At 41.3% G+C, this 25,788-nt stretch overlaps 1 protein-coding gene across 5 annotated transcripts in view; it reads right to left on the reverse strand.

Moving 5' to 3' along the window:
* sigmar (Tumor necrosis factor alpha-induced protein 8-like protein sigmar) overlaps positions 1–25,788 on the reverse strand; it is a 219,032-nt gene that overhangs the window by 28,699 nt on the left and 164,545 nt on the right. For 2 of the 5 annotated variants that reach the window (XM_071593883.1, XM_071593882.1), the window contains exon 4: positions 16,963–17,110. The exons of 2 other annotated variants lie outside the window; for them this stretch is intronic. Coding sequence is in view for 1 of the 3 variants with exons in the window: in XM_071593880.1 (XP_071449981.1) it covers positions 15,421–15,460 (40 nt within the window). In the remaining 2 variants the exon portion in view is untranslated. Of the gene's footprint in view, positions 1–15,420; positions 15,531–16,962; positions 17,111–25,788 lie in introns of those variants that run through there. One more of the 5 variants, XM_071593880.1, reaches the window with a different exon arrangement.

Here is a 25,788-nt window from a genome sequence, read left to right on the forward strand (position 1 = left end):
AGTTGATAGTATACCTGTACGTATTTGCATGCGTGTAAGCTGAAAGGGTTTTCGCATGAATGTATACGCCACTGTGGGTGTAGGTTTGCATGGATGTGTTTATTTTGCATGTGGTTTCGTTCTCTTTTACGGGAGGTGACCTAGCACCCCCCGCCACACGCCATTGCGGCGGATTGCGGAGTATCAGGTAGAAGTATATAGTATAGTACGCTTAAGCTTTTGACGGAAAAAATAGAGTGATGGCGGGCAGGTAATGCTGGTTAATTACCGGTCGGGTTGGGGGGCGGATAACGCTCCAGCCCGATTAACCAAGACCTGCGAGTTCGATTCCCGCTTTCGACATGGATTTCGAGTCGAGATCTCCGGAGTTTCGGTTTTCGTGACGAACAAAAACTTACACCGCTGTCCGCGGGAAATGTAATTATCGAGCCGAATACGTTAAGGGGGTAGGTGTCAAGGAGGAAGGACTGCATACTTTGAGGGACCTTTCCAGAGTTTGTTTTCGACAGGAGAGCACCATTTAACAGTCTTCGTAAGCTGCACTCGAATTCTCGGCAGGCTGAAAAAGGAAACTTGGAAAAAAGGAACTCCATCTACTATCGACTAAATCCTCAAAAGTGTAAGTTTTTGGGCAGTAAACTGTTGGTGCCCAAGCCATTTAAAAAATTCGAAAATTTTACTGACTGGTTTCTCTAAGTCTTAATGTCGCAGAATTCATCTCACTACATTACCCACTCGAGACATGTTGAGCCAAGCTAAGATTTTATTGGGTACTTGTATTTTTTAGTATCCTGCAAGCCACCGCTAGGGTGTGTGGCACGGGGTGAATATACATTAGACTAATTTTGAGCCGAATATTTTTACCCCAACCGCGGTCGGACAACATTATTCTGATCCATTTCGTTCGTGCGAAAAATGACATTAAATCTATCCGTTCTACACTTCATCTCTCTAATTTTGTTGGCATGATCTAACCTACTGTTGTTCGATGGGGGTAATAATACATTTTCAACATCAATGCTAAAGAGACATTTATGAAGGGGATTTTATAATACTGGTGGGTATTGACCCCCTGATACACACTGGAGGCGACTTGCAGGGTAATAAAAAATCTGTAATTTAACCTTCGCTCCTTTAGTGATTCCCTGCCTAGCTCCTCTATTAAAACTAATAAGAGGGGATTTAACACATTATACTAATATTTACCACTGTCTCACAAAACATCTCTCGAAGTGCCACCACAGTGAAGTCATCATGAAGTCCTCCAAAATAACAATGAATAAATTAAAAAATATTTTTATGTTTTCAAAGTACGAACGCAATTTTGGAATTTGCGAAATCGAATGATTTATTCTTACTCTTTACTGGGAGATCTCAGATTTGATGACGACTTCACCATGTGGCATACGATAGATGAAAATGCCAGGCCTCTCTCTCTCTCTCATATTTGTTGTTGTGAATCAACCTCTTCCCCACTAAATAGCTAAGAAAGGTAGTGAGTGCTCCAAATATTACCAACTGATTCCGATTACATTTTTTACAGATATTTTTCACTGATTGGAAGCGAATAAGAACCCATCCACTTCACACTTCGTCACTTGAATCACCCTATTCTGCAAATGTCGCGAGAAACTGTGGATCATTTGATGCGCGTTTTAAGTTTGGAGGCGACTTCGCAGCCGGTAATAACTGGCATTTGTTCAAATGCGAATTCACATTTGTGCCTACACTATTTCTTTCGAAATTTGCCATGATTTTACCCCCGTTAAAAACCTAGAGGAAATAATATTCCTTAAAGTAGCATCCTACGGACTAAAAAAAATCAAAATATCGATCATAGTAAGCAAATGGAGTTGAAATAAATGCGATCATTAATCGAATGGTAGGCAGATTGTAGAAGGAATTTCCGAGCAGGCCGAATGAGAGGATGAAGGAAACGCTGAGAAGTGGTGATATGGCACCGGATGTAATGGAAGACTGATTTCTCAGTGAGCAGCGTGGAGAAGGGCTATTAGAGATAATTCACGTCTATTGGATTACATGAGGCAGGAAATGCCACAAAAGTAAAAGCAGTCGTGATGTAAGAGAATATGCGTTAGAATATATGCACCAATCTCCTATGAAAAATATCTTGTTTCGAAGAAACTATCGAGACGGGAAACATATCCATAGTCAAGAGTTATTGATGGCCAACCAGCAGAGTTTCCGAAAGGGTAAATCCTGCGAGAGGCAACTTGCGCTTCTTCATTATATTTTTGCCTTGGGAGAGAGTAACGTTCCAGTGGAGGCGGTTTTTCTACATTATTAAAAAAAGGTTTCGACAAAGTACCTCATAGAAAACTAATCACAAAGCTAACCGTCTATGACGTAGGTAAAAATATCATAGGCTGGATCACAGAATTTTTTAATAGCCGGGTTACAAAAAGTAGTGATAGATAATGTTAGCTCTATGCTCCCCGGGGAAGTGCTATCGGACTTGCTTTAATCCTTTTTTACGTTAAGGAAATTAACTCGGCGGTTAATAGAATACGTGTATTTACTGATTTTTCAATGGTTTACAAAGATACTATATCCGTAATCCTGAGGATAAAGTACTTATATCAGATGACTTTAACGCTACAAAACGCTATTGGTGCGACAATCAGCCATTAGAACTAAACTTAAAAAAAAATGTGCGTGGTGATACATTTTTGGAATAGGACTAGCCCCCTCCCGAACGCCTACTGCATCAGGAATACCGATATAGACAGTGAAGACTCGATTAAATACTTCTGCGTTACCCTGACTCATAACCTCTCGTAGGTGAAACATATACGGGGAATAGGTGGACAAGCTAACAAAAAATTAGGATTAATTTGCAGAGTATTGGAGAAATGTGATGAAAATTTCAAAGATAAATGTTATCTTTCCCTCGTTAGGCCTCATTTAAATAATGCTACAAGTACATGTATATGGGATCCTCATGAAGCTGGATTGATTACCGAATTGGATTGCGTGCAGCGTAGAGGAGCTAGATTGAGAATCAATCACGGAGAGAAGGTAAATTACAAATTAAATCTAGCATACAATTAAATGATATCTCTTTAGTGAAGATGTTGAAAATGCATTATTAGCCCCATCGCATTACGGTAGGAGAGATCATGTAAAAAAATTCGAGAGATTAGGTGTGCAACAAATCCAACTAGAGGTCATTTTTTCACGACCCATAGGATCAACAGAACCTTATCCTACCGCGATAGGGGGGAAAGTACTCGTATGTGTGACAAAAGTACTCTCGTGAGTAGACACTCCCTGCCACACACCCTAGCGGTAGCCTGCAGGATACCATGTATATAGTAGTAGTATCTATCCAAAAACTGGTAGAAGAGCACACGAAAACAGCAATAATTATTTCTCGCATCCTTCCAAATTACCTTTTGGGATGTATTACTTTGTTCAACATAATATTCTTAGCGTCACTTTAAATTCATGGAAAATTAACGTACTCTTGTAAAAATAAAACTATTTTCCATGTATGAAGGATAATAGAGACTTGCTTTTGTCCTGCTACGGGAGAACGCAAGTAAGCTCGACTGCTTGTAGATCAATATAAAAATATTCATCACGATAGACACTTTTAAAAAAATTCAAAATCTACGGCGAATGCTTGCGGCAGTCGTAATGTGCATGAAAATTCCCAAATACGCTTCTCAAGCGTCAATTAATTCCGCTATTCAATTGCCCCAGACGGAAAAATCCAATCCAATAAAGGCGAAAATTTCCGATTGACGAGGAAATTTTATGGAAAAAATTCTTACAGCCACGACGAAATAATGACTAAAAAATCTCCGGAACGAGGGTTTGGAAGTTAAATAATTCTTCTTGCCCTCAGGCATTCATGGACCAGACAGCGCCTTTATGATAAAAATAACATTCGAAGACGCAATTACTTTCATCACACATATGATGTATTTTAGCCAAATCTTCCCTTTTTAAACGGGATTGCATATTATATGCTACTTATTTTGCATGCAAGAGGTGGAAACTCGAGAAGTTATAATTGATGCCTGATTGAAGCAAGCAATATATGTAATTACAACAGGAAATCCAAAAGTTATGTCATGCAGAACACGATATGAAAATTACTCCAAACCAGGGAAGTTTCTAAAAGTTAATAATCAAAATCGATTCCCTGAAAACAGTCTTCAACGAAATTCAAAATTTTCAAATTCTTAGAGTGTACTATGTAAGCAAGCTGCGCCATAACTACCATCAGCAGACATGGTATAAGCATACTACAATGACTCTTAAACTGACCAGTGAGAAACAGACCCCAGAAAGAATACGTGGCCAATCTTTAACATGTAACACGGATTAAATACAAGCATCTTAGTTATTTTAAACAAACCATCACGGATAATCTTTAACCAATAAAGGAAACACTGTGGAATCCAGAGAACATTTTCTATTCGACCCAGTTTTCAACAGGGTACAGAGACATTTTCAAGGTAAGCATTGTGAGCGGTCGATATCTTGGTCCATGAATTGACAATTTTGTATAGATTTCCTGAAGTAGGAGTGGCCACTAAAATCTAAGGAAAAATTCCAGAACATTTTCAGGCTTTCCAGACGAAATTCCGTAATAAGAAAATTGATAAGTTCGTTAATCAATAATAAAGAAGTGACCTTACATGAACATTCTCTGGGTTCAACTGAAAACCAATTTATTTTAAAAAATAAGCGCAATATTCCTTTAAAATTGAGAAGTTTCACCCAATGAGAAACGTATGTGGGGGAAAAACATAAGATAAAAGTTTTGACGTTGTTGGGGGTTACGCGAACGTTAACGTCTTCCACGTTAGTTGATAGATTTTTACTAAACATTTTTTCCCTTTCCCCTTCCTCTCTCCTATAACTTCCCTTATAACTTATCCTTCCCACCTGGTGCTAGCACCCCCTGCCACACACCTTGGTGGATCGCGGGGTATTTATGTCAATGCCGACCGTATACTAGATTATGGCAGATAATGAGAGGGATTCATGCGCGCCGCGATGAGACTGCAAGCACATAAATATTGTGAATGAATAAACAAAAACACGCAGCCGCCGCAATGGTACACATTTTCCAGGACATATTTGTAATATTCCGAGGAATCTCCAGGAAATCTCAAGGTTTTCCAGGTGAGTCACCACTCCGACGTCTTACCGTGCGTACAGATGGCGCAATTCTACCAAGTGGACGCCCAAAATTATTAATTACCTTCCTAGAGAGCATGATGGAAATCGCAAGATGTTCCTCAAATTGCTTCCGTGATAGAGTCATGAGAAAATCACTGCCACGACATGGAGAAGGAATTCGTTGAAAAATGACTAAAAATATATTTTTGATACCTACATCCGACGAGCTTCGAGAAAGAACTCGTATGGAGTCTGTTATTGGATTGACCCGCATTCTACAAGTCTGCCTCGTGCAGAGAAACAGAGAATTTAAAGGTTTGGTGCAAGTTATGGCACACAATAGATGTTTTCAAACTTTTTCGCAGGTATTTTGTTTAATGAAAACATTAGGAGAACGATTCGAACATAAAACGCCGGATAATTAATTTTAAATAAGGCATAGGTGTCACCAATAATACATTAGCAAATGAAACAACATTGTCCAACGATAAGTATATTAATTCCTAATAATACTAATTGTTAATAATAATTTTAAGAATTAACTACTGGCAGATTAGCAGTAAAAAACCATTAAAAAAATAATTAACCCGAAGGTCAGTTTAGTAGGTGATGGTAGAGTTCACCCAGTATTAAGCCCGACGGCGTGTGAAATTCACTCATCAGGGTAAGGGGGCCAGTTCCTTTCCCTGTGCTGATTATGGTTTCCCAGGAAGGCCTGGTACCCAAAAAATCACATAGCTTGCGTGGAGCTGCAGGTGCCCAAGAGGCTTGCACGGGAATCGAACCCGGTCTCTCTGGTCAGTGGTCCAACGCTCTACGCCTGGACTACCGCGAACCACGATTAGCAGTGGTCCAGGAAAAATGAAGCCGTCTAAAAGATATGTTTCACATTATGTTTAGAACGGTTGTCATAAACAATCAGTTGGAATTTTGTGAAACTTTAGAAAGCTATGAATAGCCCTTAAAAGACTATTGTCACCAACCCCCAGTCATCTGTCATCCAGGAAAAAATCTAATTTCAGCATGGCCTTTTTAAAATTCTAAATAACGAAAACGGATAACCTTTCTTTTAACCATGGTACAATAACCAAGGGCAGTCTTCAACCTAAAGACTGGTTGAAAAGTGTTTGAAGAGCTCGCCTTATACCAACAACATTTCGCCTGATAAGGGTCGGGGGATCAGTTCCTTTCCCTGGGTCACTTGCAGCTTCCCTGAAAATCTTGGTGTCCTGAAAACCACTCAGCTCGGTTAGGGGTTGGAAGTTAGGTAACCTGACAGGTCATCAGGATTTCAACCCGGCAACCCTGAACTCAGTAGACTGACGAGGTTTTTTCAATCTAACTATAAACCCCCATTCTCCCATCCTTCTACCTCTACTACTCGAGACGAAAAAATGAGAACGACAAAAGAAAGGTTTCCGACGAGATTTATGACACCGCTCCAGTGGCCCCTGCGACCAAAACGAGTCGAGAACCCTGGCGTAAGGGGACGACGGGACGGACTGCAGGGAGGAGCTCCCAGGTGGGAAGTGAGAGGGAATAGGGTTTGCGGGGGGGGGCGGAAGGGAGGGGCGACAGAAGGATGTAGGGGGGGTTCTTAAATGCGCCACCGGTGGTTTCCTGCGTTGCCTACGAGAAATCACCAAGGGACGAGCAATCCGATATCCCCTCTCCCACCTCCACCCCCTCGGAGTTTCCGCCGACCTCGGGCGGAGAAAGGGAAGTGGGGGAACGACAGAGAAAGAGCTCGCTGGGTGCTCAATGCGTCTGTCTCCCTTCCTTCCTTCGCTCTCAGAGACCCTTCGTGAAGGCTATGGGGCTCAAGGGAAAGCGGCGAGAAGGAGAGAGGGAGGGAGACTGTCGTAATCGATTTCCATCCGTCGTATTCTCTTTCCACCAGAGGCAGGGAAAGGGAGGGAGGACTGTGTGTATGTGTGTGTCTCTCTCTCTCTCACCCATCCCTCCCCATCCACTCTCTCAGTGAGAAAGAGAAGGGAAACATCCATCCAACCCTTTTTGCGTGCAGATTACCATTTTACGCGTTCCCTAACGAGCACGGTCGCGAGCGGCGCGGATGCCGGCTTTGACTGCGAGAACTTTGTCCGGATACCACCGTATAAGGCAGGGATGCTGTCCCGAGATGGAGCTGTCATGTTTTTGCTGAGATGGCGATTAAAACTTAAGGGCTGAAGTGAGGAAGACGATCTCTTAAGTCAAGACAAAGAAAAGACACGGCTGGGGCAAGTGGTAAAGTTTTGCTACTTAGTCAGCATGAAGTATGAAATAAGCAAGATGGATTGGCATAAGGATTCTTCAAAACTTGTAAGTTGACTATTTTCAACTCAAATGGAAGTTGGTTAATAGGAGCATAAGAAGATAGAATATTGGAGGCGACGAAAACGTGATACTACCGAATAAGGAAAATAACATGGGGAGAGAGGTTGGCATATGAAGAAGAGCTTAGAAGTACGGGTGAAGAGAAAAGTCTATGGAGGGCAATTAGAAGAAGAAGAGGGAAATTAATTGTAATCATCCCGAGGCACGACAGCCTACTGAAGATAATAATGAAAGCAAACATAAAGGGGAAGAATGGTAGAGGAATGAACCATGAAAATCACGTAATGGGCAATATCGGTGCAAGGATTAGTGAGGACATGAACAGACTGACAGGAAGCAGAAGAGTTTGTAGAGCTTCTTAAAAACAATCCTTCGATTGTTAGCGCTTGAAGATTGATAGAACGAAAATAATGACTGGAGAGTTTTTTCCAGGATTGTCTCATAAGGTTGTTCCTCGATCGCTACTAATGAAATATTTGTTACGCAAACGATGGTGTCAAACCAATTCGGACATAAATTATGGGTATTCACAGCTTTTCCTCTTGGGTGGGATTATTCCTAGACCGTCCAACCATCCTCAGAGCCGCAATTCTGACTTCTCTAAGCGGAGATCCGTAAAGGCAACATGTGTAATCCCATTTTTTATACTTCGCGGTTTGCTATTATCCATCAACTAGCATTTTTTAAAAACATTCTATTTTAATTAAATAGCGTAGCTGCGATTCTTTGAGAATGGATAGAAGATTTAACAGCAGAAAAATCAGTGAATAAATTCAAACAGATGGATTCCTCCCGACGTTCAATAATTAATTTGTTGCCAAAATAATATTTCGCACGGAGGTACGAACATAAAATTTAAGGAAAAGATGCTAAAACTGATAGATTATCAGCATATCTTACCTAATTCCAAGGACTAATTTTTTTCATAATTATACCCGACTGAAAGATCTCCCCTCACAATTATAACTCCTTAAAACCTTTTCCTATGGAGCACTCAACCAACTCCACACTTCGTGGCTTTCAGTGCACACATGTTGGTGTATATTAAGATATTCTTAAATATAAACTAATACTTACATGGCAGACGCTCTGCATGTACGTTATTTACTTAGGATGACGAGTATTTATATTCCGGGATGATAACATTTCCAGTCCATCGTTCACATTCAACTGCTTTTCGGTGGAATTATTTTTCTTTTGAAAAAAATCGAGGTCGACGCCTGGTAGCATCGTTCATTTATTTTTAATTCAAAAAGCAACAAAGTTCCATTCAAATCACTTCTAAAGCTTACCTCATTTTTCCCTCGCGTGGAATAAAGTGAAGTACAGGCTAATGCGATCCTATTCTTGGCCGATGTGCCGTTTTTGAGAGTTTAAGGTTCAAATGCGAGTCGACATAATTTTGGAAACGAAGGTAGAAGGTACTCTTGGGCGGACCCGCCGGAGTCGCAGGCGTCGCGCCGCGGAGGTCAAGGGGGGGAGGAGAACGGAGAGAGGCGAGTGAGAGCCCTTCGGGAACGGCGGGGACTTGAGGGCCGCACTCTTGACGCGCATTCAGCACGCGCCCCTTGCAAAAGTCGGGTGCGGGAGGAAGAGGAGGGAAGAGAAGGAGGAAGGGGGGGGGGAGGGTAGGGGAGGCGGATGACGAACGTCACGCCGTCGCTCTTCGGGATTTCAATTTCCACGTCCGTGAGGATCACGCCTCTCTCGTCTGTCTCCAGGGTTCAACTACAGTTCTGAATTCATGGCGTTCCATGCCGTATCCAAGTTTTTCAGGCCTCAAGTCCGATGAGGATAGTCCACCAGGAGAAGTAAATGAATCTCTTCCCCATATTCTAACTCTCTAATAGCAGATTTTGAGATGCGGGTGTGGAGCAGGATGGAAAAAGTGAAATTTCTTCAGCTCTCCTTCAGTGCTATCACTTTTCTATTGATTCGGAACTTAGTTAATCTACATCAATGGCAATAATGCAATACATGGGAAAAACCTCAGACTACCACATTGGTCAAGCATCAAAAATTAATACATTACATACGTTTCGTATTTCTACCGAATGGAGCCTAAAATATACTGCCGATTTTCCCTTCTCACTTGACTTGATGAAATTTGTACCGTGTAATTTTGAAAGCTCGCATGGCCTAAACTTACATGGTCTGTCCCAAAAGTAGTTTATTTATTAGGCAATCTACCGATTAAGGTAGGTTTTGATGACTTATTTTTTCCCGGATAGACGGACGGGCGGCGGTTTCTCTGATTGGGTTAGTGTGGGGAGCGTAGGAATGGCTGGAGGCCGGTGACAGTTGGCTCCCAGCCTTTGCGGAGTGCGGATCGTTCGTTTGCGAAACCTCTATAAACTGACCTCTTTACGCTTTGTCGTGAAACGGTTATTTTGAACAGCGCTATGCTATCAACTTTTGTGTGAAATTGGGCAAAACTGGGAAAGAGACTCATGACATGCTCATGGTATCTTTTGGTGAAAACGTCATGGGTAGATCGGGTGTTTTTGAGTGGCACAAGTTGTTTTGGGAAGGTAAAGAAGATGCTGAAGAGGCCGAAAGTTCAGAACGCCTTCAACCTCAAAAATAAACAAAAATCTTGTTAGAAAGAAGGCTTTGTTGGACAGGGATCGCAGATTTATTTTTCGGATGGTTTCTGATGAGCTTGGCATCCCTAAAAGTGACGTGCATCGACTTGCGACCGAAAAAATGGTCATGAGAAAGGTGTGTGGGAAGCTGGTGCCGCGAGTGCTCTCGGACGAACAAAAGGAAACTCGCGCGCGGATCTGCCAAGAGTTTCTCGACCATGTCAGGGAGAATCCAAATATTTTGAAAAATGCCCTACCAGACTTCTTCCTAACCCGCCTCAAATCCACTGACAAGTCAACCGACTGTTGGGGATACTGGGCTTTTGTTTCAGAGTCATAGCCGTAGACCCATGACTCATCTCCAGTTGTGAACTTTTTTAGAAAACCTGGGTCGTCGTTTGCGACTTGGAGCAGCACGAAATCCATGACGCTGACGAGATAAAAGAGAATGCAACGAGGTAGTTGATGACCATTCCGAAAAACGACTTTGCCGATTGTTTTGAAAAATGGAAGAAACGCTGGGATAAGTGTGTGAGGCCCCAAGGGGAGTACTTCGAAGGAGACTAAGGCCTCATTGTTCTGGGTAGGCTATTTTTCTCAAAATATTACAAGGTTGGATTATTTCCGGACAGACATCGTGTTGTCCTCATTAAACCGTTTTGGGGGAGCAAAAACCCTCGCTAAAATACAGGGAAAAATTTACCAGATTTGTCATAAAAATCGAAAAACTGCGACCAAATAAGAAAATAATTAGAAAATGGAAAAAAGAAAATATAAATTTATTTAAAGTCGGCCTTTGCATCCCAACTTGTTGGTGCGTTGGATGCTCTCAAAAACCAGATAAAATATACTGCGTTCACTTGAACAGCGCTCCGAGTTTTGAAAGAATACAAATGCAATTTAAAGCAAAAGAGAAACGACGCCAATTCAGTTAGTGATTAACTCTAGGATTGGCCAAATCTTGGCGATATTTCTCACGAGATTTTCCCTTGAAGGTGCCATCTTTCTGTGATAATGAAAACGTTACGGAGTTCTAATTAAGTTAAAAGTTCATGAAGATTCATTAGTTTTTAGTGACATAAAGCGCACACATTTTTTACGGCTCAATCAGATTTTGGAATTTTAAGCAAGATGCCTTATCCACTTCATTTAGTGATCAATGACAGGACGAGGATGAACATTCCCCAAGCGAAAATTTGCAATTCTGAGAGTCGCGAGGACTGCGCAAGACTGATATTTTCATCTTCATTAAAGTTCCATCGCATGACCCTTTCTCTCGAAGTTCGCTCCCTTCTAAATGCCTCCAACGAAGAACTCGCTGGAAACGAATACCAAAGAGGTGGAGAAAACCCTCGGCGCATAACGTCAGGGAGAGATTTCATATCGTTTAAAAAGCTAAGATTCTTCCAGGAACGAAACACAGCTGCACACGTATGCGGGGAGACATCTGTGCTCTTAAACGTGTGGAAGGGAGTTCCATGCTTTACTTTGAAAAGAACAATCTTAACCGCAGGCTGGAATGAAATGAGGGAAAGGGAGGGAGCGGCGACAATAATTTCCACATCTTCACTCCGCTTCCGCCATGTGGGCGGAATGCACTCGGCGAGGCACACGGGGACAGACGGGATGAATGATCCGACCCGCATAACTTGACGGAGAACTCGAACACAGCTTAAAAGGCACGCGGGCAGAATTCAAACGAAGTCAATTCACCGCAACAGTTTTTAGTCGAAACATAAACTTAAAAGCAGACAAAGGTGATTGTAATGCGCCAAGGTGACTTCAAAGAGATCATTTGAGGGATGAAATTACACAGAATACTCTTCAGAAGTACGAGTAGCATTACACCCAACGAATGGAAAAAGATACATCGCTTGAAGAACAGAACAAGTAATTCCTTACTGAATTCTGAGAGTCGTCATTTTCAGCAGAAATAACAGCTTTGAAGGGTCGCGGAGGTATTTTAAGTCAGTGATAAGCATCTATACAATATTACCCCGACGATATCTTATTCTGGTTGGGCAAATCTCAGCGTTCCATTCGATCCAAAACCAATAGCAGAGTTATCCATTCTATTTTCATCGTTGAAACATGGATAACATCCCAGATCAATTTCTTCAGTACAAATATCCATCTATCTCCAAGGATTCTACAGAAATAACAAGTATTTGCAAGGCGTGCTTGTGAATAACGAAGATGGCAAGTTTAGTTTCTTTTAAATAAACATTGCTGGCTTTTAATTAAGGGCATAACAATTTCTCCTTCATTAGCTCTTACCAACTGGGGAGCTTGTATATTAGGGAGTCCTCAGTACCATTTATCTTGAATGAGATGGAAAATATCTTGTTAAAAATGGATCACTGCGTTAAATCAGTTAAAAATATATTACGGAAATATATCACACCCATGTTCCCACCTGCCATTGCAACAAATGTTAATAATTAAGTGTCCTTTGCTTGTTAATTTTTGTCATCCAAATATGTAACAATGGGTCCTCTACAGGATTAATGTAAGTCAATGTTAAGACAATAAGTATTATTTTTGCTTTAAAAAAGGACCAGCAACAAGGCAGATCATTTTTACGCTAAGCCCCGACAAACTGGTTTTAGTCGCGCCGAGACTTCATTTCGCGATGGGCAGTGTAAAGCTAATTTCCATTTAAGACATTTTCAATTGTCAAAACTGAGTTAAATGTTGTCTCGTGATTATCCTGAAACATAAAGCCTTCTAACAGACTGTGAAGGCGATATATTGGCCCAAAAGCTCATAAAGGCAAAAAATGCTGTTAATTTATACTGTTTTCCGCGCAAAAAATATTTTTGCAGTTCCAATTATCTCTGAAACAGTAAAAGTAGACTTTTATTAACGTTAAATCCATTTGGAGTTGTTTTCATCAACCGAAAGTCGTACTTCTTCAAGGCCAGAAATTTAAAGGGGCAAAAGCGTAGAAACCACTTTTGAAACCACTCCATTTTTTTAAGACCATTACTTGCCCCTCAGCTGGACGATGCATTAATTTACGCCGGAGTCTCCTTAAATGGAACACTATGAGAACAGGGGAATTACTCTCGCAGCTCCCGTAACACGAGACATTCCTCGCCGAGCAACATTTTGCGCCACGGTCCCAGTTAAAAGAGGCTGAAATTGGTGGAAACTCAGTGTAATGGGGGTGGCAGAAATGCGTAAATAACAGTTAATTACAACTATTGTGAATGAACGGAGTGGTTTTTGAGGTCATAGTGAATACCAAACTTCAAGTGAACATACGGTTTTACACAGTTACCAGTGATTTATCAACGGAATAAAATCGATTTTGCAAGATTGGAATAGTTCCTACACGTACTCGTAGACATAACTGGCAAAGGGCACACCTTTCAAATTCTTAACCAAGCTATACCTTGGATTCTTAAAAACGCCACCTTTGATTTCAATCCCATATTAATGTGAGTTATCCCATACTTGCGAGTTATACCTCTGATAGCGATCTATCATGCGGGCCCACAATCAATATGCGACCAAATGCTGGAACGGGCTCGATAATCACGCATTGCTTAATTGGAACAATAGGATGGCATATTATGATCATTTATGCCGAGGAAAAGTAATCTCCACAAACTTAGAATATTACCCTCATTATGGAATATAATTCATTTTGAAGTTCCTCGTCTACAGCTTGATACGATCCCAGGGTTTCCAACAACATGGTGTACCAAAATCAGGATACTTTGTTAAATGACAGGATAGTCATTACGATGGCATAGAATTCTAAACGTATTTAACGATAAACAAAATGATAAGACATTTTAAAAACTTTCCAAATAAAATTACCACTTCTTTCAAAATTATCAATCTATCACTGATTTATGAAAATATTAATGCGCTGATGAAGAGATATGAAACCTTCGTAGTGAGCGTACACATGTGTTTGATTCAATAGGAATTATACGCTTCTTTTTTAATTTTTATTTCGAGTTCAAATTATGCCAATATGTGAATGACAGATATATTTTTGTTTACTTATATCCATTTTCATATATTGACGCCGATTCAATAAACGCCACCACATTAAAAATGGTAATACTTTTACCACGACCCCTGGTAAAATATCTCCTGTTCCGTACCGAAGACATGCTGTTATTAGAAAAAAATCAAAGGATATTTACCCTAATCTTAGAATCACCGTGGGGATCGAGATGGTGCGGGGGCTAACGTACTGGCTTCTCACCCAGAGGGCTCGGGTTCCCGGCGGTGTTGAATATTTTTCAGAGGTATCTCGATCCCTACTTGAGGTGCTTTGTGGAGGGCACTTTGAGTGAGTACGCCGTCTGTCGGATGAGATGTTAAGCTGCGGATCCCTTGGCGCCTTTCGTAAAGAGTAGGCAAATACCGACGCCGGGTTTCTATCCACCCTTCATCCTTTCCTGTCCATCTCCTATGGCGCAAATGACCTCGGCTGTCGGTCGCCTCCCCTCAACACTACTACTTGAATCACGGTTCCCATTACAGGAAGAATTCATTTGAAATATTAAATTTCCCCACTACTTGATAACCCCTGCGGAGGGGATGTTTAGATAACTGGTTTTTTAACACAGTTCCTATGGAGGAAAAAAGCATTAACATGCTCTTTTGACTTCAACGTGCATTTATTTAAATTTCTAGTCCCTGGCGTAAAACTTCATGAAATTTACCCAACAAATTGAAATGGAAGAAGTAACTTAGAAAATTCCAGACAAAATTTAATAAAACACGACCAAGGTTTCGACGCTGGACGTCATCATCATTTTGTCATCGCCTGATGATGACGTCTAACGCTGTATGAAATTTCAAAGCTACTTCTGTCATTTTACTATCCATTTCTTTACTAGGGACATCGTTTTTTTTTCTTTACCTTTCACGTAACTCCGCTGAAAATATCACTATATCTCGTTCAAATCGGAGACGTTCACTGAAAACAAAAGATGGTATAAAGTTTCCCTTTCCAGAGCGGAATTTGTAGGCATAAATAAAGAATCCTTCTGTCAGCATCAGTGTTTGAAAGTGAAAACACAGGAAAGAAGGACACTCAAGAGTACAGAGGAATACACGCGAAAGTGGAAGGGAGGCTTGGCTGCTCCACAAGGAAAAAGTCGCACCAATGCATTTAAATGAAATATAATACAATAAAAACTATGAATGAACACCTAAATAGTACTACACTAACGGGAAGAATATGGAAAAGGAGGTCATAGCAGCATAGTCGTAACAGCAAGCAGGTCACGAGAACGTAAGCGAGTGGAAATTCCATCATGCCAGAGATATGCGTGACGCGGCTTCCATAAGCACAAGTCATAAAGGCACTTACCGTCGCTATCACTGTCGGATCCCTCCATGAGATCGACCATTCCCCGCTCCACTTTTAACCACAAACCAGGTTTCGGGAGTAGGGGAGGGGGGGTCGACAGTCAAAGTTTATGCACGAGACCAACACAATTCCACATCACTAGGATTCGGGATCATTAAAAAAACAAAGCACTACCAAAATAAAAAAATCACACCGGGAGAACGTTAAATCACATCAGTCTTACCCAGACTAAAAAAAAAAGAGGACCTCTTGTGAAAAAACAATATTAGGCCAGGGAAACATATAAACAATGAATTTATAAACTAATCAAGTTAGTTAATTATGTTTAAGATTTCTGTTAGTCAATGCTTTTAATTGTATATTAGTTAAGGTTTTTTTTTACCCATTCTCTACCGAATAAGCTTCTGCTACAACACATTTCAAGATTTTGTGAATCATTTAAGCTTTACAAGGCATATTATTAATTCTGTGAAAATATGAAGTTGTCAGATTAAACCACGAATGGCAGGCCGAGAAGCTGCATAATAGATTGGGTATGGATTTAACGGGTTTATGAATATTCCATTGCGGGGGTTAGTAATATTTTTTTAGCATTATCGTCAAAGTCGAATGAGTTTTAGATTCATAGATTTTTTTAAAAGACTACCAATCTGGAGAATTTTCGGAATTTCATTATAATTTTCATAACTAAAATGAAATTATTTAAAATAAAAATTTTGTTAAAATATGACTCAACCCTCAATTCTGGTTGTTATGATAATTGGCTGAGTGAATGTTTAATCTGAAATACGTACACTACAATTTAGAGAGATTGTGAATCAAAACAAAAAAAAACCTCAGCCAAATAAGAATAGAGAGACAGGCGGCACACATACTAGAGTTTTTGAAAGCGTAGTGGAGGCTTTACAAAATATTTATATTTATTTTAAAAAAACAAATTGTCACCAATTTCGTCCCATTCTGAAAACGGCAAAACAAAGGGTAAATGACTGGTGATAGTAAGGCTTAGCGCCGAAAAATTCATACCCTGATTGTACTGTTGCAAATGGCTTCGTCTGGCAGGATATGCATTTAGAAGGAAGCATGAGAAGAGAAAAAAATGCACATTACAGTGGCATTTGATTAATAGTTAAATTGTCAATGGAGGCTGGCATAAGAGCTCTGATTAGCACAAAAAACACCAACGAGGCAGAGCCAAAGACCCGCACAGAGTTACACATTAAAGACACAAAAATATTCAGTTGTGGATTCCGAACGCAAAGCCATTAAGACTTATATTAACCCCATTTCAATCAAATGGGCAACCCGTATTTTTTTTATCCACGCACATAACTGAGTCGTACTCGGCGAATCACATGAAGGTCTCTGCAACGTGAGCTTGGGTCAGGGAAGGATATCGGCCAATTTGGGTAAAAATATTTTGCCAACCTGAAAGACTTTTGTCGAAGGAAGCAGATGACGCTCGCATTTCAGAGACCTGTCGATGAGATGGTCCGAGTCTGTCTCATGAGAGATACCTCCATCTTCAAATACTGTACTTACCGGTTATGTCGCTCCAGGGGCGCCAGGTTTCCCTTTTAAAAACACTAGCGTCTGTATCTTCAGCGCCCAAATGGCCTTTTTTTATTCAGTCCACCGATCCTCAGTGCAAGAGGTACTTCACTCCTTGTCTACCTCCGTCGTCTACCTCCTATGCGAGGAACATAGGGAGGGTTGGGTGAGGAAGCCACAACGAATGTGCAGAGACGCCGGAAAAGGAACAAAACAAAAAAGATGAGCCGGGAATTATGCCGTGGAGGTTTTTGTGAGCAAAAATACGTGCCGGGTGACTGCGGATATGAGCGGGCAGCGGAGAGTGACTCTTTCTCGGGTTTTCATACCTTCCTCGGATGCCAGGCACACCCCCACCCTAGGAGGACGCCCGGGGTGATAAATGGGCACAGAACACTTAGAACTCCCGAGTTTACACTTGGGGGAAATGGGAGTCCTGCAATAAAATTAACCGGGAAACCTATCGATCGGGTACACCCGGTGCCTTCGGATGGAGACGTATGACCGATTCTGTTGTTGGCTTTTCGGGTTTTGATTAAACGGTCACTCGGATCACGCGTCTACATAGAATTTAATTTCCGCTACTCCACGCCGATTATTGCAAATCTAAAGGTATGCTGAACTGAAAAGGTGGTTGTATAGTCAAACTCTTAAGGCCCTAGGTTAGAGGAGAAGATAAGTGCTCAGGAGGGAAATGGGGAAAAAAATGGAAGCGATTTCTTTCGATATTCATCCATGGAAGATTTCATGATAGAAAAGACCTGTCTCCCAAAGCCCCAAATCAAACAACCCACAAATTCTAGCGGGTTATGCACTAAGACCTCACAATGGCCATTGACCCGGTTATGCCCTTGTGCCACTACTTGCAACAGTATTTGTATTTGAGAATTTCTTTTTTATTTTAGTGCGTTAGGATTTACTTCCCTTTTCTCCTTTACATCAGTGATAATTTTTCAAGTGATTTTAAAAATTATCTCGTAGTTTTGAGAAACGGATCTCAGGTAAGGTATTTCATTGGTTAATTATTACTATGTATTTAAGCGATGGATGAGTGATCAGCCAAAGAGCGAATATGTCATTCGTAGCAAAAACTGTTACATTTTCGGAGAAAATATATTTCTTTTTTCTCTTCAAGCGACTTATTCTCTCCTAACAATGTCAAAAAATAAATTATGATTAAAACCCTCACCGGAAATACTTTAATACGCAAACCATTTTATTAATCATTCTATTACTCCAGGAATTTTCAGTAAATTTGTTTTATTAGTAACCGATTATCAGTTTGAGGGCAATGCCACACTGATACTGTCCCGTGGAGTTCTGCATTCATGGATGCCACCACATCCTTAGGGGATAGTGGACAGGAAAGATAATTCTTTCATCAGTCATTACTTTTAATACCGAAGTCGGATGAGTGAAATTGAAACGCGAGTACGAGAACTCGAGAGTGAATTTAAAAAAACTGATTCGTAGGAGAGTTATTCAAGAGCACTGAAAATTTGGTTTAAATAGCAATATGACCAGTTGGTTTTTGGCATGTGAAGCCGCGAAACAAAAAATTGGCCGGACACTTTTCGTGAGACAGAACGATAGTGCCGCAAAGCCATCTACTTAATTTACGCAATACCTGAAACACAAAGAATTTTACATACAATATTTTGATTCGCCCGCGGTTTTTGAGTTTTATTCCGGCTTAAAACGCTAGACCGCTGCGAAAGCATTTGCATTCAGGAAAATTAAGTCTTTCGTGTAGATTTTACCCTCGTACATAATTAATGGACGTTTGGTAAAATGTTATATATTCCACTTGATTTCAATATAGATGACTCCAGTACCTTTTTCCTAATCGACGGAAAACCTCGACTCTCAACTTTACACCACTCTCTACCAGAATTTTGTTTTCGGGAATCTACCGGCTAACTTGGGTTTTTGGTGGACAAAAGCTACCAAATGTTACAGTAACAATTCCCATGTCTCTATTAAAAAAATATAACCAACATATTTAAACAAAAATAAAAACATTACAACAGGCCCTAATTCAATTCTGGATACTTCCTTCCTCTTTTCATTCCGCCTAACATCCCTAACCTACCCGTTCCTCGTTTTCCTAGCATTCTTCCCTCTATGATAGTCTTTAATACCCCATTGTCAATCAATATTCACTGCACCCATCCTTCTTATCTATTTTTTATTCCTCCCAGCAATCCCCTCTCTACTCTCACCTAGCCTAGCACTTCCTCGTTCATTTTCCCTTCAGTCCATTCCACCTTTCCCATCCTTCTCTACACCTACATTTCAAAAGTCTCCGATCTACGCCTACAGGTATCATCCTGCTTTAGTGACCATGTTTTCGCGCCGTTCATAACTACGCTCCATATCAAGGTTTTGATGAGTCTTTTCATAACAGCTTTACTCAACGTCCCAGTCATCAACTTCCATCTCCTTGTGACAGCTTATTTCCCTAAGGCAATTCTTCTCGTTATGCCCCCACTTCTTTGACCATTTTGGTCCAAAATTGGTTAGCTGTTCCACCACCTCAGTTAAGCTTGGCTACAAGGCTTAGCCCCACTCATTTGATAATGGCAGAAAGTTATAACCGAACAAAAATGATCAGCGTGTTGCGTTTGCACAGGATATTTGATGTCTGTGCATAATATTTAAAAGCTTAGATTTAGAAAGTGATATGATACGAGAAGACAAGAGGAAGGATGCTCGTGGTTAGAAACAGTACAAGAGCAATGAGATCTTAAAGGACGCAAATACGCCTTGAAAGAACTCTGGGCTGGCCGTGTTCGTATTCAAACTGGAAATAATGAACAGGAGCGCAAGGGATAATAATGTTTGTGAAGAAAACGATTGTCTGGGTTTGGCGGGGTTTCTAGACGCGATTTGCGAATGATAATGTTACAATATTCTGAAATTCGTAGTTTAAAGCTTGCCATTGTGGAACTTATCCATTGCGGAAAGAAAAAAACAGCTTTGTCACTTCGACTTAATTTTAAAATTTTAAATTAAGTCGAATTAACATAGCTGCTTTTCTATTTCCGTATCCTATAATTCATTTAAAACTGAATATTGCGACGGTGTGTTAGCGCGCCGCAAATATCTAGAGGAAAATAGCCTAAGGGAATTGACAAACACATTTTACTTCCGCGGATAGGAAAATTTTCGGTTCGGAAGCTGAAGCTTTCAATTTATTGGAGATTTGGCGCATAATTTGTACTCTGAAATTCTAAGAATGCACTGATACAGCCAGTATGTATGTTCAAAATAGAATCACGAAATGAGGATGGGTGAGGGGAGTCTGAAATGAAGACTTCCAACAGAAATAAATAGGACTTTCACTGCTTCAGATCCCTAAACTCAGCGGTGCAGCCAGTGAGTATATCTGCCTGTATACTCTGCAAAAAATATTTATAGTTTTCCTATTTCTTTCTTCTGTTTAGGCCACTGTACATACGCTACCCATCCTATATCCATTAAAGTCCGAAATGAGTGCATTGTCAAGGAGTTTAGCTGAGGGCGGCAGACTCGTTGTTAGGCATCGATTCGATTGTAACCATAAGCTTCTAAAGAGTTTTAACTGCGCTGGGTCCCCGAATTCGCACATTGATTATCCCTAGATTATTAATTTTTTAAATATTATCATAAAACTCAGGATTTAAACATCTCCATAAACCATCACAGTCGTACAAAAAATGTTTAAGTTCGTGTCGATGCAGCGGTACTCGAATCAAGCAAAGGTCATACTACACAAAAAAACTACATAAGGTGGGTGCACGAACGCCAGCACTCGTCTTCACTGGGGGTGGGGTTGACATAACTCCGCAAAAACCACCCGCGAGAGTTTTGCAACGGCGGATGAAACGACTGCGACGTGCCCAAGTAAGGTGCGATCTATCTTTCGCTCGAGGACTTCATTCTTCCCTCATCCCATTCTTCACTGCCCTCATCCCACTTCATCATTCCCCTCCCCCCCCTCGGACTGAACCGACGAACCATTCCATCCGTCTCGGCTGGAAAAATTCCACGCGACGACGTGACGAGCAAACACATCTCCATCCCTTTCCTAATAGGGGAGCACGGAGAGGGTGTGGTTTGCGACGGGGAAGGGAGAGAGGGGCTGACCAGCGTGACCCCAGGAACCTCACCCTTGCAACCCCGCCCTCGATCCCCTCTGCTCCCCTTACAACATCCTCGCACCCCTCCCCCCAGTCGCAGCGAATTCCAGACTTCACCCCCTTCAATTGTCAAAGGAATGGACGCGGCCGCGATTCTCGGATTCCGACCTTGGCTCCGAAAAGAAAAAAACTTTCTCCAATCCCTCGCGTCGGAATCGTCGCACGCACTCTCGCGGGAGCCCCCTCCAGAAGTGAACTCTCCGCCGTCCAGATCACTTGGCCTATTAATCTCCTTTGATTTCCCAATCATAAATCGAGTCGCTCTCGTAATTTAGCCCTCGGTTACCTTTCGAAATACGACGAAGCGTCAGGGTGTGCGAGTGTGTGTGACGTGGGACCGGCGATGGCCATCAATAATGCGAAGTCGAATTCCCGCTCGCGGGGGATGCTGCTATGCTAGACTTCCGGCCGTGATTCCCATCCGTCGCTAATCTCAGCCTCTCTAGGCGATTGGTTGGGGGCCTCCTTCACTTTCACTCCACGCCAGCAACCCGTATTTTTTTTCGCGAGGCCAATCACGCGGGAGCCCCTCGATTTTGGCAAAAAATCATATGGTACTTAGCGGTCATAGAGGTGGGGGGGAAACGGATTGGGGCGAGGGGTTGCATTTCCTAGTCATTTATGAAGTTACTATTGGGTCGTCGACATTTGTATACTTACAAACATCGTTTTTGGCTCATTAACTATTAAAAACATTACTTTTTCCAACCCACCTCAAGAACAAACACTCGAGGTACGTATTGAGCGACCGCAGAGAAGTGCAAAATTGTGGAAAAAAGCACAAGGGCGGAGAATTTAGACTTAATTGACCGAGTTCGTTTAGCGAAAAGGGAAAGGGAATGTTTTCAATGGTATTCTTGAGTTAAATACTGTAAGTTTCCACCAAGATGAAATGCTCTTTACCCTTTATTCTTTTTTATTTTCGTACTAGATATTAAGATGGTTGGGATAGTTTTTAAAAAGTTCAATGTTAAGGAGAAAACAAAGGCTAAACCAAGCGTACATAAAATAATCTTGGCGTGCCTAACCTAGTTTCAAACAATAATACCCAATATAACCGATAATACTTCGAAAACATTGTTTTAACATCCAAATGTAGGTTCAGTTCAATCTGTTAGTCACAATAAACAACACACGTATCTACTCTTCCGTTATGCACGCGTAATAAGTGTATGAATGCCAATTTGTTTTTGTTAGTTTTGCATGTGGTTTTATCCTATTTTACGGGTGGTGTAGGGGGGATCGCGATAGTGCAGTGCCTTACGTACTGACTTCCCACCCATAGGGCCCGGGTTCCAATCCCAGCGGCGGCAGACATTTTTCAGTGGTATCCCGATCCCTACTTGAGGTGCTTTGTGGAGGACACTTTGAGTTAGTACGCCATCCGTCGGATGGGACGTTAAGCTCCGGCCCCCTTTTCGTTAAGAGTAGGCTAATGCCGACTCCGGGAATCTTCCCACCCTTCTTCCTTTCCTGTCCTTTCCTAATAGCGCAAATGACCCCTCGGCAGTCGGTCGCCTCCCCTAAAACTACTACTACTACGGGTGGGGTCCTGAGAATCTCCTGCCACACGCCTTTGCGACAGCTTGCGGAGTATGTAGATTATTAAGGCATTGCAGGTCAGAATCGGCCGTGTATTAACGAACATTAGTCATTAGTCATAACACAAAAAATTGGGCTTACCGAAAATTATCGAATATAAACACGAATGAAAGTCCAAAAGTAATAAGACATCTCCCTACATGGCGCGTACACACACACCTGAGCGACGGCTGAAAGGTGAATTGAAGTATTAACGGGACACTAAAATGAGTATTAAAATAAGCGTTACCATTCTGCCCCTAAGTGCAAGGCTGAAACGGGACGGAAAATTCGGGTTCAACCTTCCGCAGTGGTTAATGGACACAACTCAAGAGAGCCTCGATTCCCTAAAGCTTCTCTCCTGAAGGAGAAGCCTTTCTCCGACACAAAAAAAATAAAATACAGTCTGTCATTTTTCGAAACCCCGCGTATGAAACGCTCCGAAACCCAATGCATCACGTCGTTAAGGCACTAAGTGAATTTCCGATGGAATAAACGAAGAGATATTTTCCGTCGAGGGGAGCGCAGCGACAGCAGAGAGAGATGAAGAATAACAATCCTTCCAGCCGAGAGAGTATCGGCAGCGCAAATTTTTTTTCCCCTCCGCTGGAATGGAGGGCGGGAACGATGGTGCGCAAAATTGCGATTTTTTTTGACTGGGCCCGAAGTAAGGCGCGCACTATGTCGGCAGGCGATTCATCTCGGAATAATCCGTCCCCGAAGGATTTGCGAGGGAAGACGTATATGCGGGGCGCCGGGTAAACAAAGAATTGCCTTATATTTCTCCCCAATCGGATCTAACAGCCACGCGGTGCCTTCCCATACCCTCTTCCGCCATTTTATCGCTTTCGTCTATCATGCGCGGCCGACCACACAGACACATTCATTCCCGATTCAGCCCGGGCTGAGTCTCCCGGTGTTGGGTAGGGACACCCTTTGAGATTCAATCCCTTTACTCCCAGAGAAAGGCAACGGTTGAGAAGAGCCATAAAATTTATTCAATCCGGTTCACGGCGAAAGCGAAACAAGGAGTTTACACAAATGCATGAATGAGTGACGCCTGTGGGAACCAATAGTTCAGATTCTTGAACTAATGAAAAAAATGGCAAATTCAATTTGGTACGCGGTATCGAATTGCAGTTCGGACAACTACGGTGTCTGTGGATTTATTTTGAATGGTATGCTCAGATTTTCTTTTTGAAAGAATATTTCCAACTAGGGAAACGCTATCAAATTTTTATAAAATATGTGAATTGGATTACTTCAACCGTATGGACAGAATGCTAGTTGGCCAATTCATTAGTTAAGCTATGAAAGGATGAGAGGAGAGAATTTGCAGGGCTTCGGTCTGATTTTGTGCTTAATACGTAGAGCGCACTGCATGAAATAAAATTTCATGCCAGTGTACGCGCGTCTAGGCACAGTGAGCTTGTTCATCACATTCAATCTTATTAAACGGTCAATTACAGTAAATGAAACCTATATAACTGTGTGTTATTTAAGGGGCGCAGAGGGTTGAGGTGGGCCCTGTTTTTTGACAAGGGTTAGATGGAGAAACATGACAATATTGACTTAGGTCGGCAAGTTATGTTCGGTTAGAATGAGGTAATTCCCTAAAAATAGATGAATCTCATTGCTACCAAAGCATTATCATTTAATATATATACATTTTTTTAAATATCCCCGCATAAGCTATTTTATCATTAATTTTTACACTCGATATTTCCTTTTCGATTTCAGCGTCAGTCTTCTGATGATCGAATAACATCGGAAGGCGAAAAACGTCCTCAAAGCAGCAGCGCAGGCTTGACAACAACGCAAACACTCATCAATGCCATGGCAAGGCATAATTCGTCTTACGGCGACTGAAATGATTTTACCAATACCGATGACATTCGATCACCATACCACGCCAGTGATATTATTCATCTTAACCTTTCTCGGAATGCATATGCTACGCAAAAATAAATGCGAGAGGATTTCGGGGCATTTTATCATACTTACGTCCCACACACATTTGACACTGGATACAGGCAGGTGGCATACCAGTAACAGGAGACATGAGGGGTTTCTAGCAACATAGGCATGGCCAATTGTCTTAATTGTTAGAGTCACTCTCCGGCCATCATTTTTACGTCAAAACAAAAACGCGAAATAAAAGTTGCATGGCACAAAATCAACCGCTTAAGGGCGTGCGTAATAAACAAATAATCAACAGCTTAAATTAAATGCAAAGAAGACAATGGAATACTACTGAATGGAGAGATGTCCTTGCTTAGAAGCTAAGTTCTAAGGGATATGTAATCCACTCTCTCCACGATTTTTTAAATTATCCAATTTAAATTTCCGTGTCGTTCCAATTTAAGCTGAAAATGTAATTGCCATTTGAGTCATCGTCACTACTAAATTGAAATAGTTTCTTAAAGCTAAAACTCGAAATGGTAAATTGCTCAACAAATAATGAAATAGAAAAATAGCAAATTAAAAGTTGTGACAGGGAAAACCACACATTCGAAGACAGGTCTAATTTCAATCTATTATCAGATATTTTTGTGGAAATTATGTTAAAATTTAAGAAAAACGGATATGATGAACTGTCGAGAGTGATAACACGCAGATATATCGCTAAAAATTTCATTTTCATACCCATAACTATCACACAAATATTTTTAACTCAATAGCACTAATGAATTAATTCATACCACAAACGAACCAACTTTTTCAAGTTCTAAGATTTTCGACGCCATTGAGTCATGATCGAGTGCATTAAGGCACGAGTGTAATTAATGGCAACGCTTAGTGCTTAAATAAAAATTTGTCAGTGCATTACTTAAATCTTTTCATCCCTGTCACCAACTTAAGACAATACCACATCTCGGCTTTAACTTTAATTTTACTCGTAATCCAAAACGGTAACACACCGTAACCTACAACCGGAAAATTCGCGAAGGGCCAAAGTAAGGTAACGAGACCCTTCGAAGAAACCCTGGGAGTCTTATAGCGTCTGGTACAAAAATTTCAAGGACTCTTTTCGATGGGGCAAAAGTGTTGGGTG

The sequence above is a fragment of the Hetaerina americana genome, unplaced genomic scaffold (genome assembly GCF_022747635.1).
Source record: "Hetaerina americana unplaced genomic scaffold, ioHetAmer1.1.p SCAF_6, whole genome shotgun sequence".
Lineage (NCBI taxonomy): Eukaryota > Metazoa > Arthropoda > Insecta > Odonata > Calopterygidae > Hetaerina > Hetaerina americana.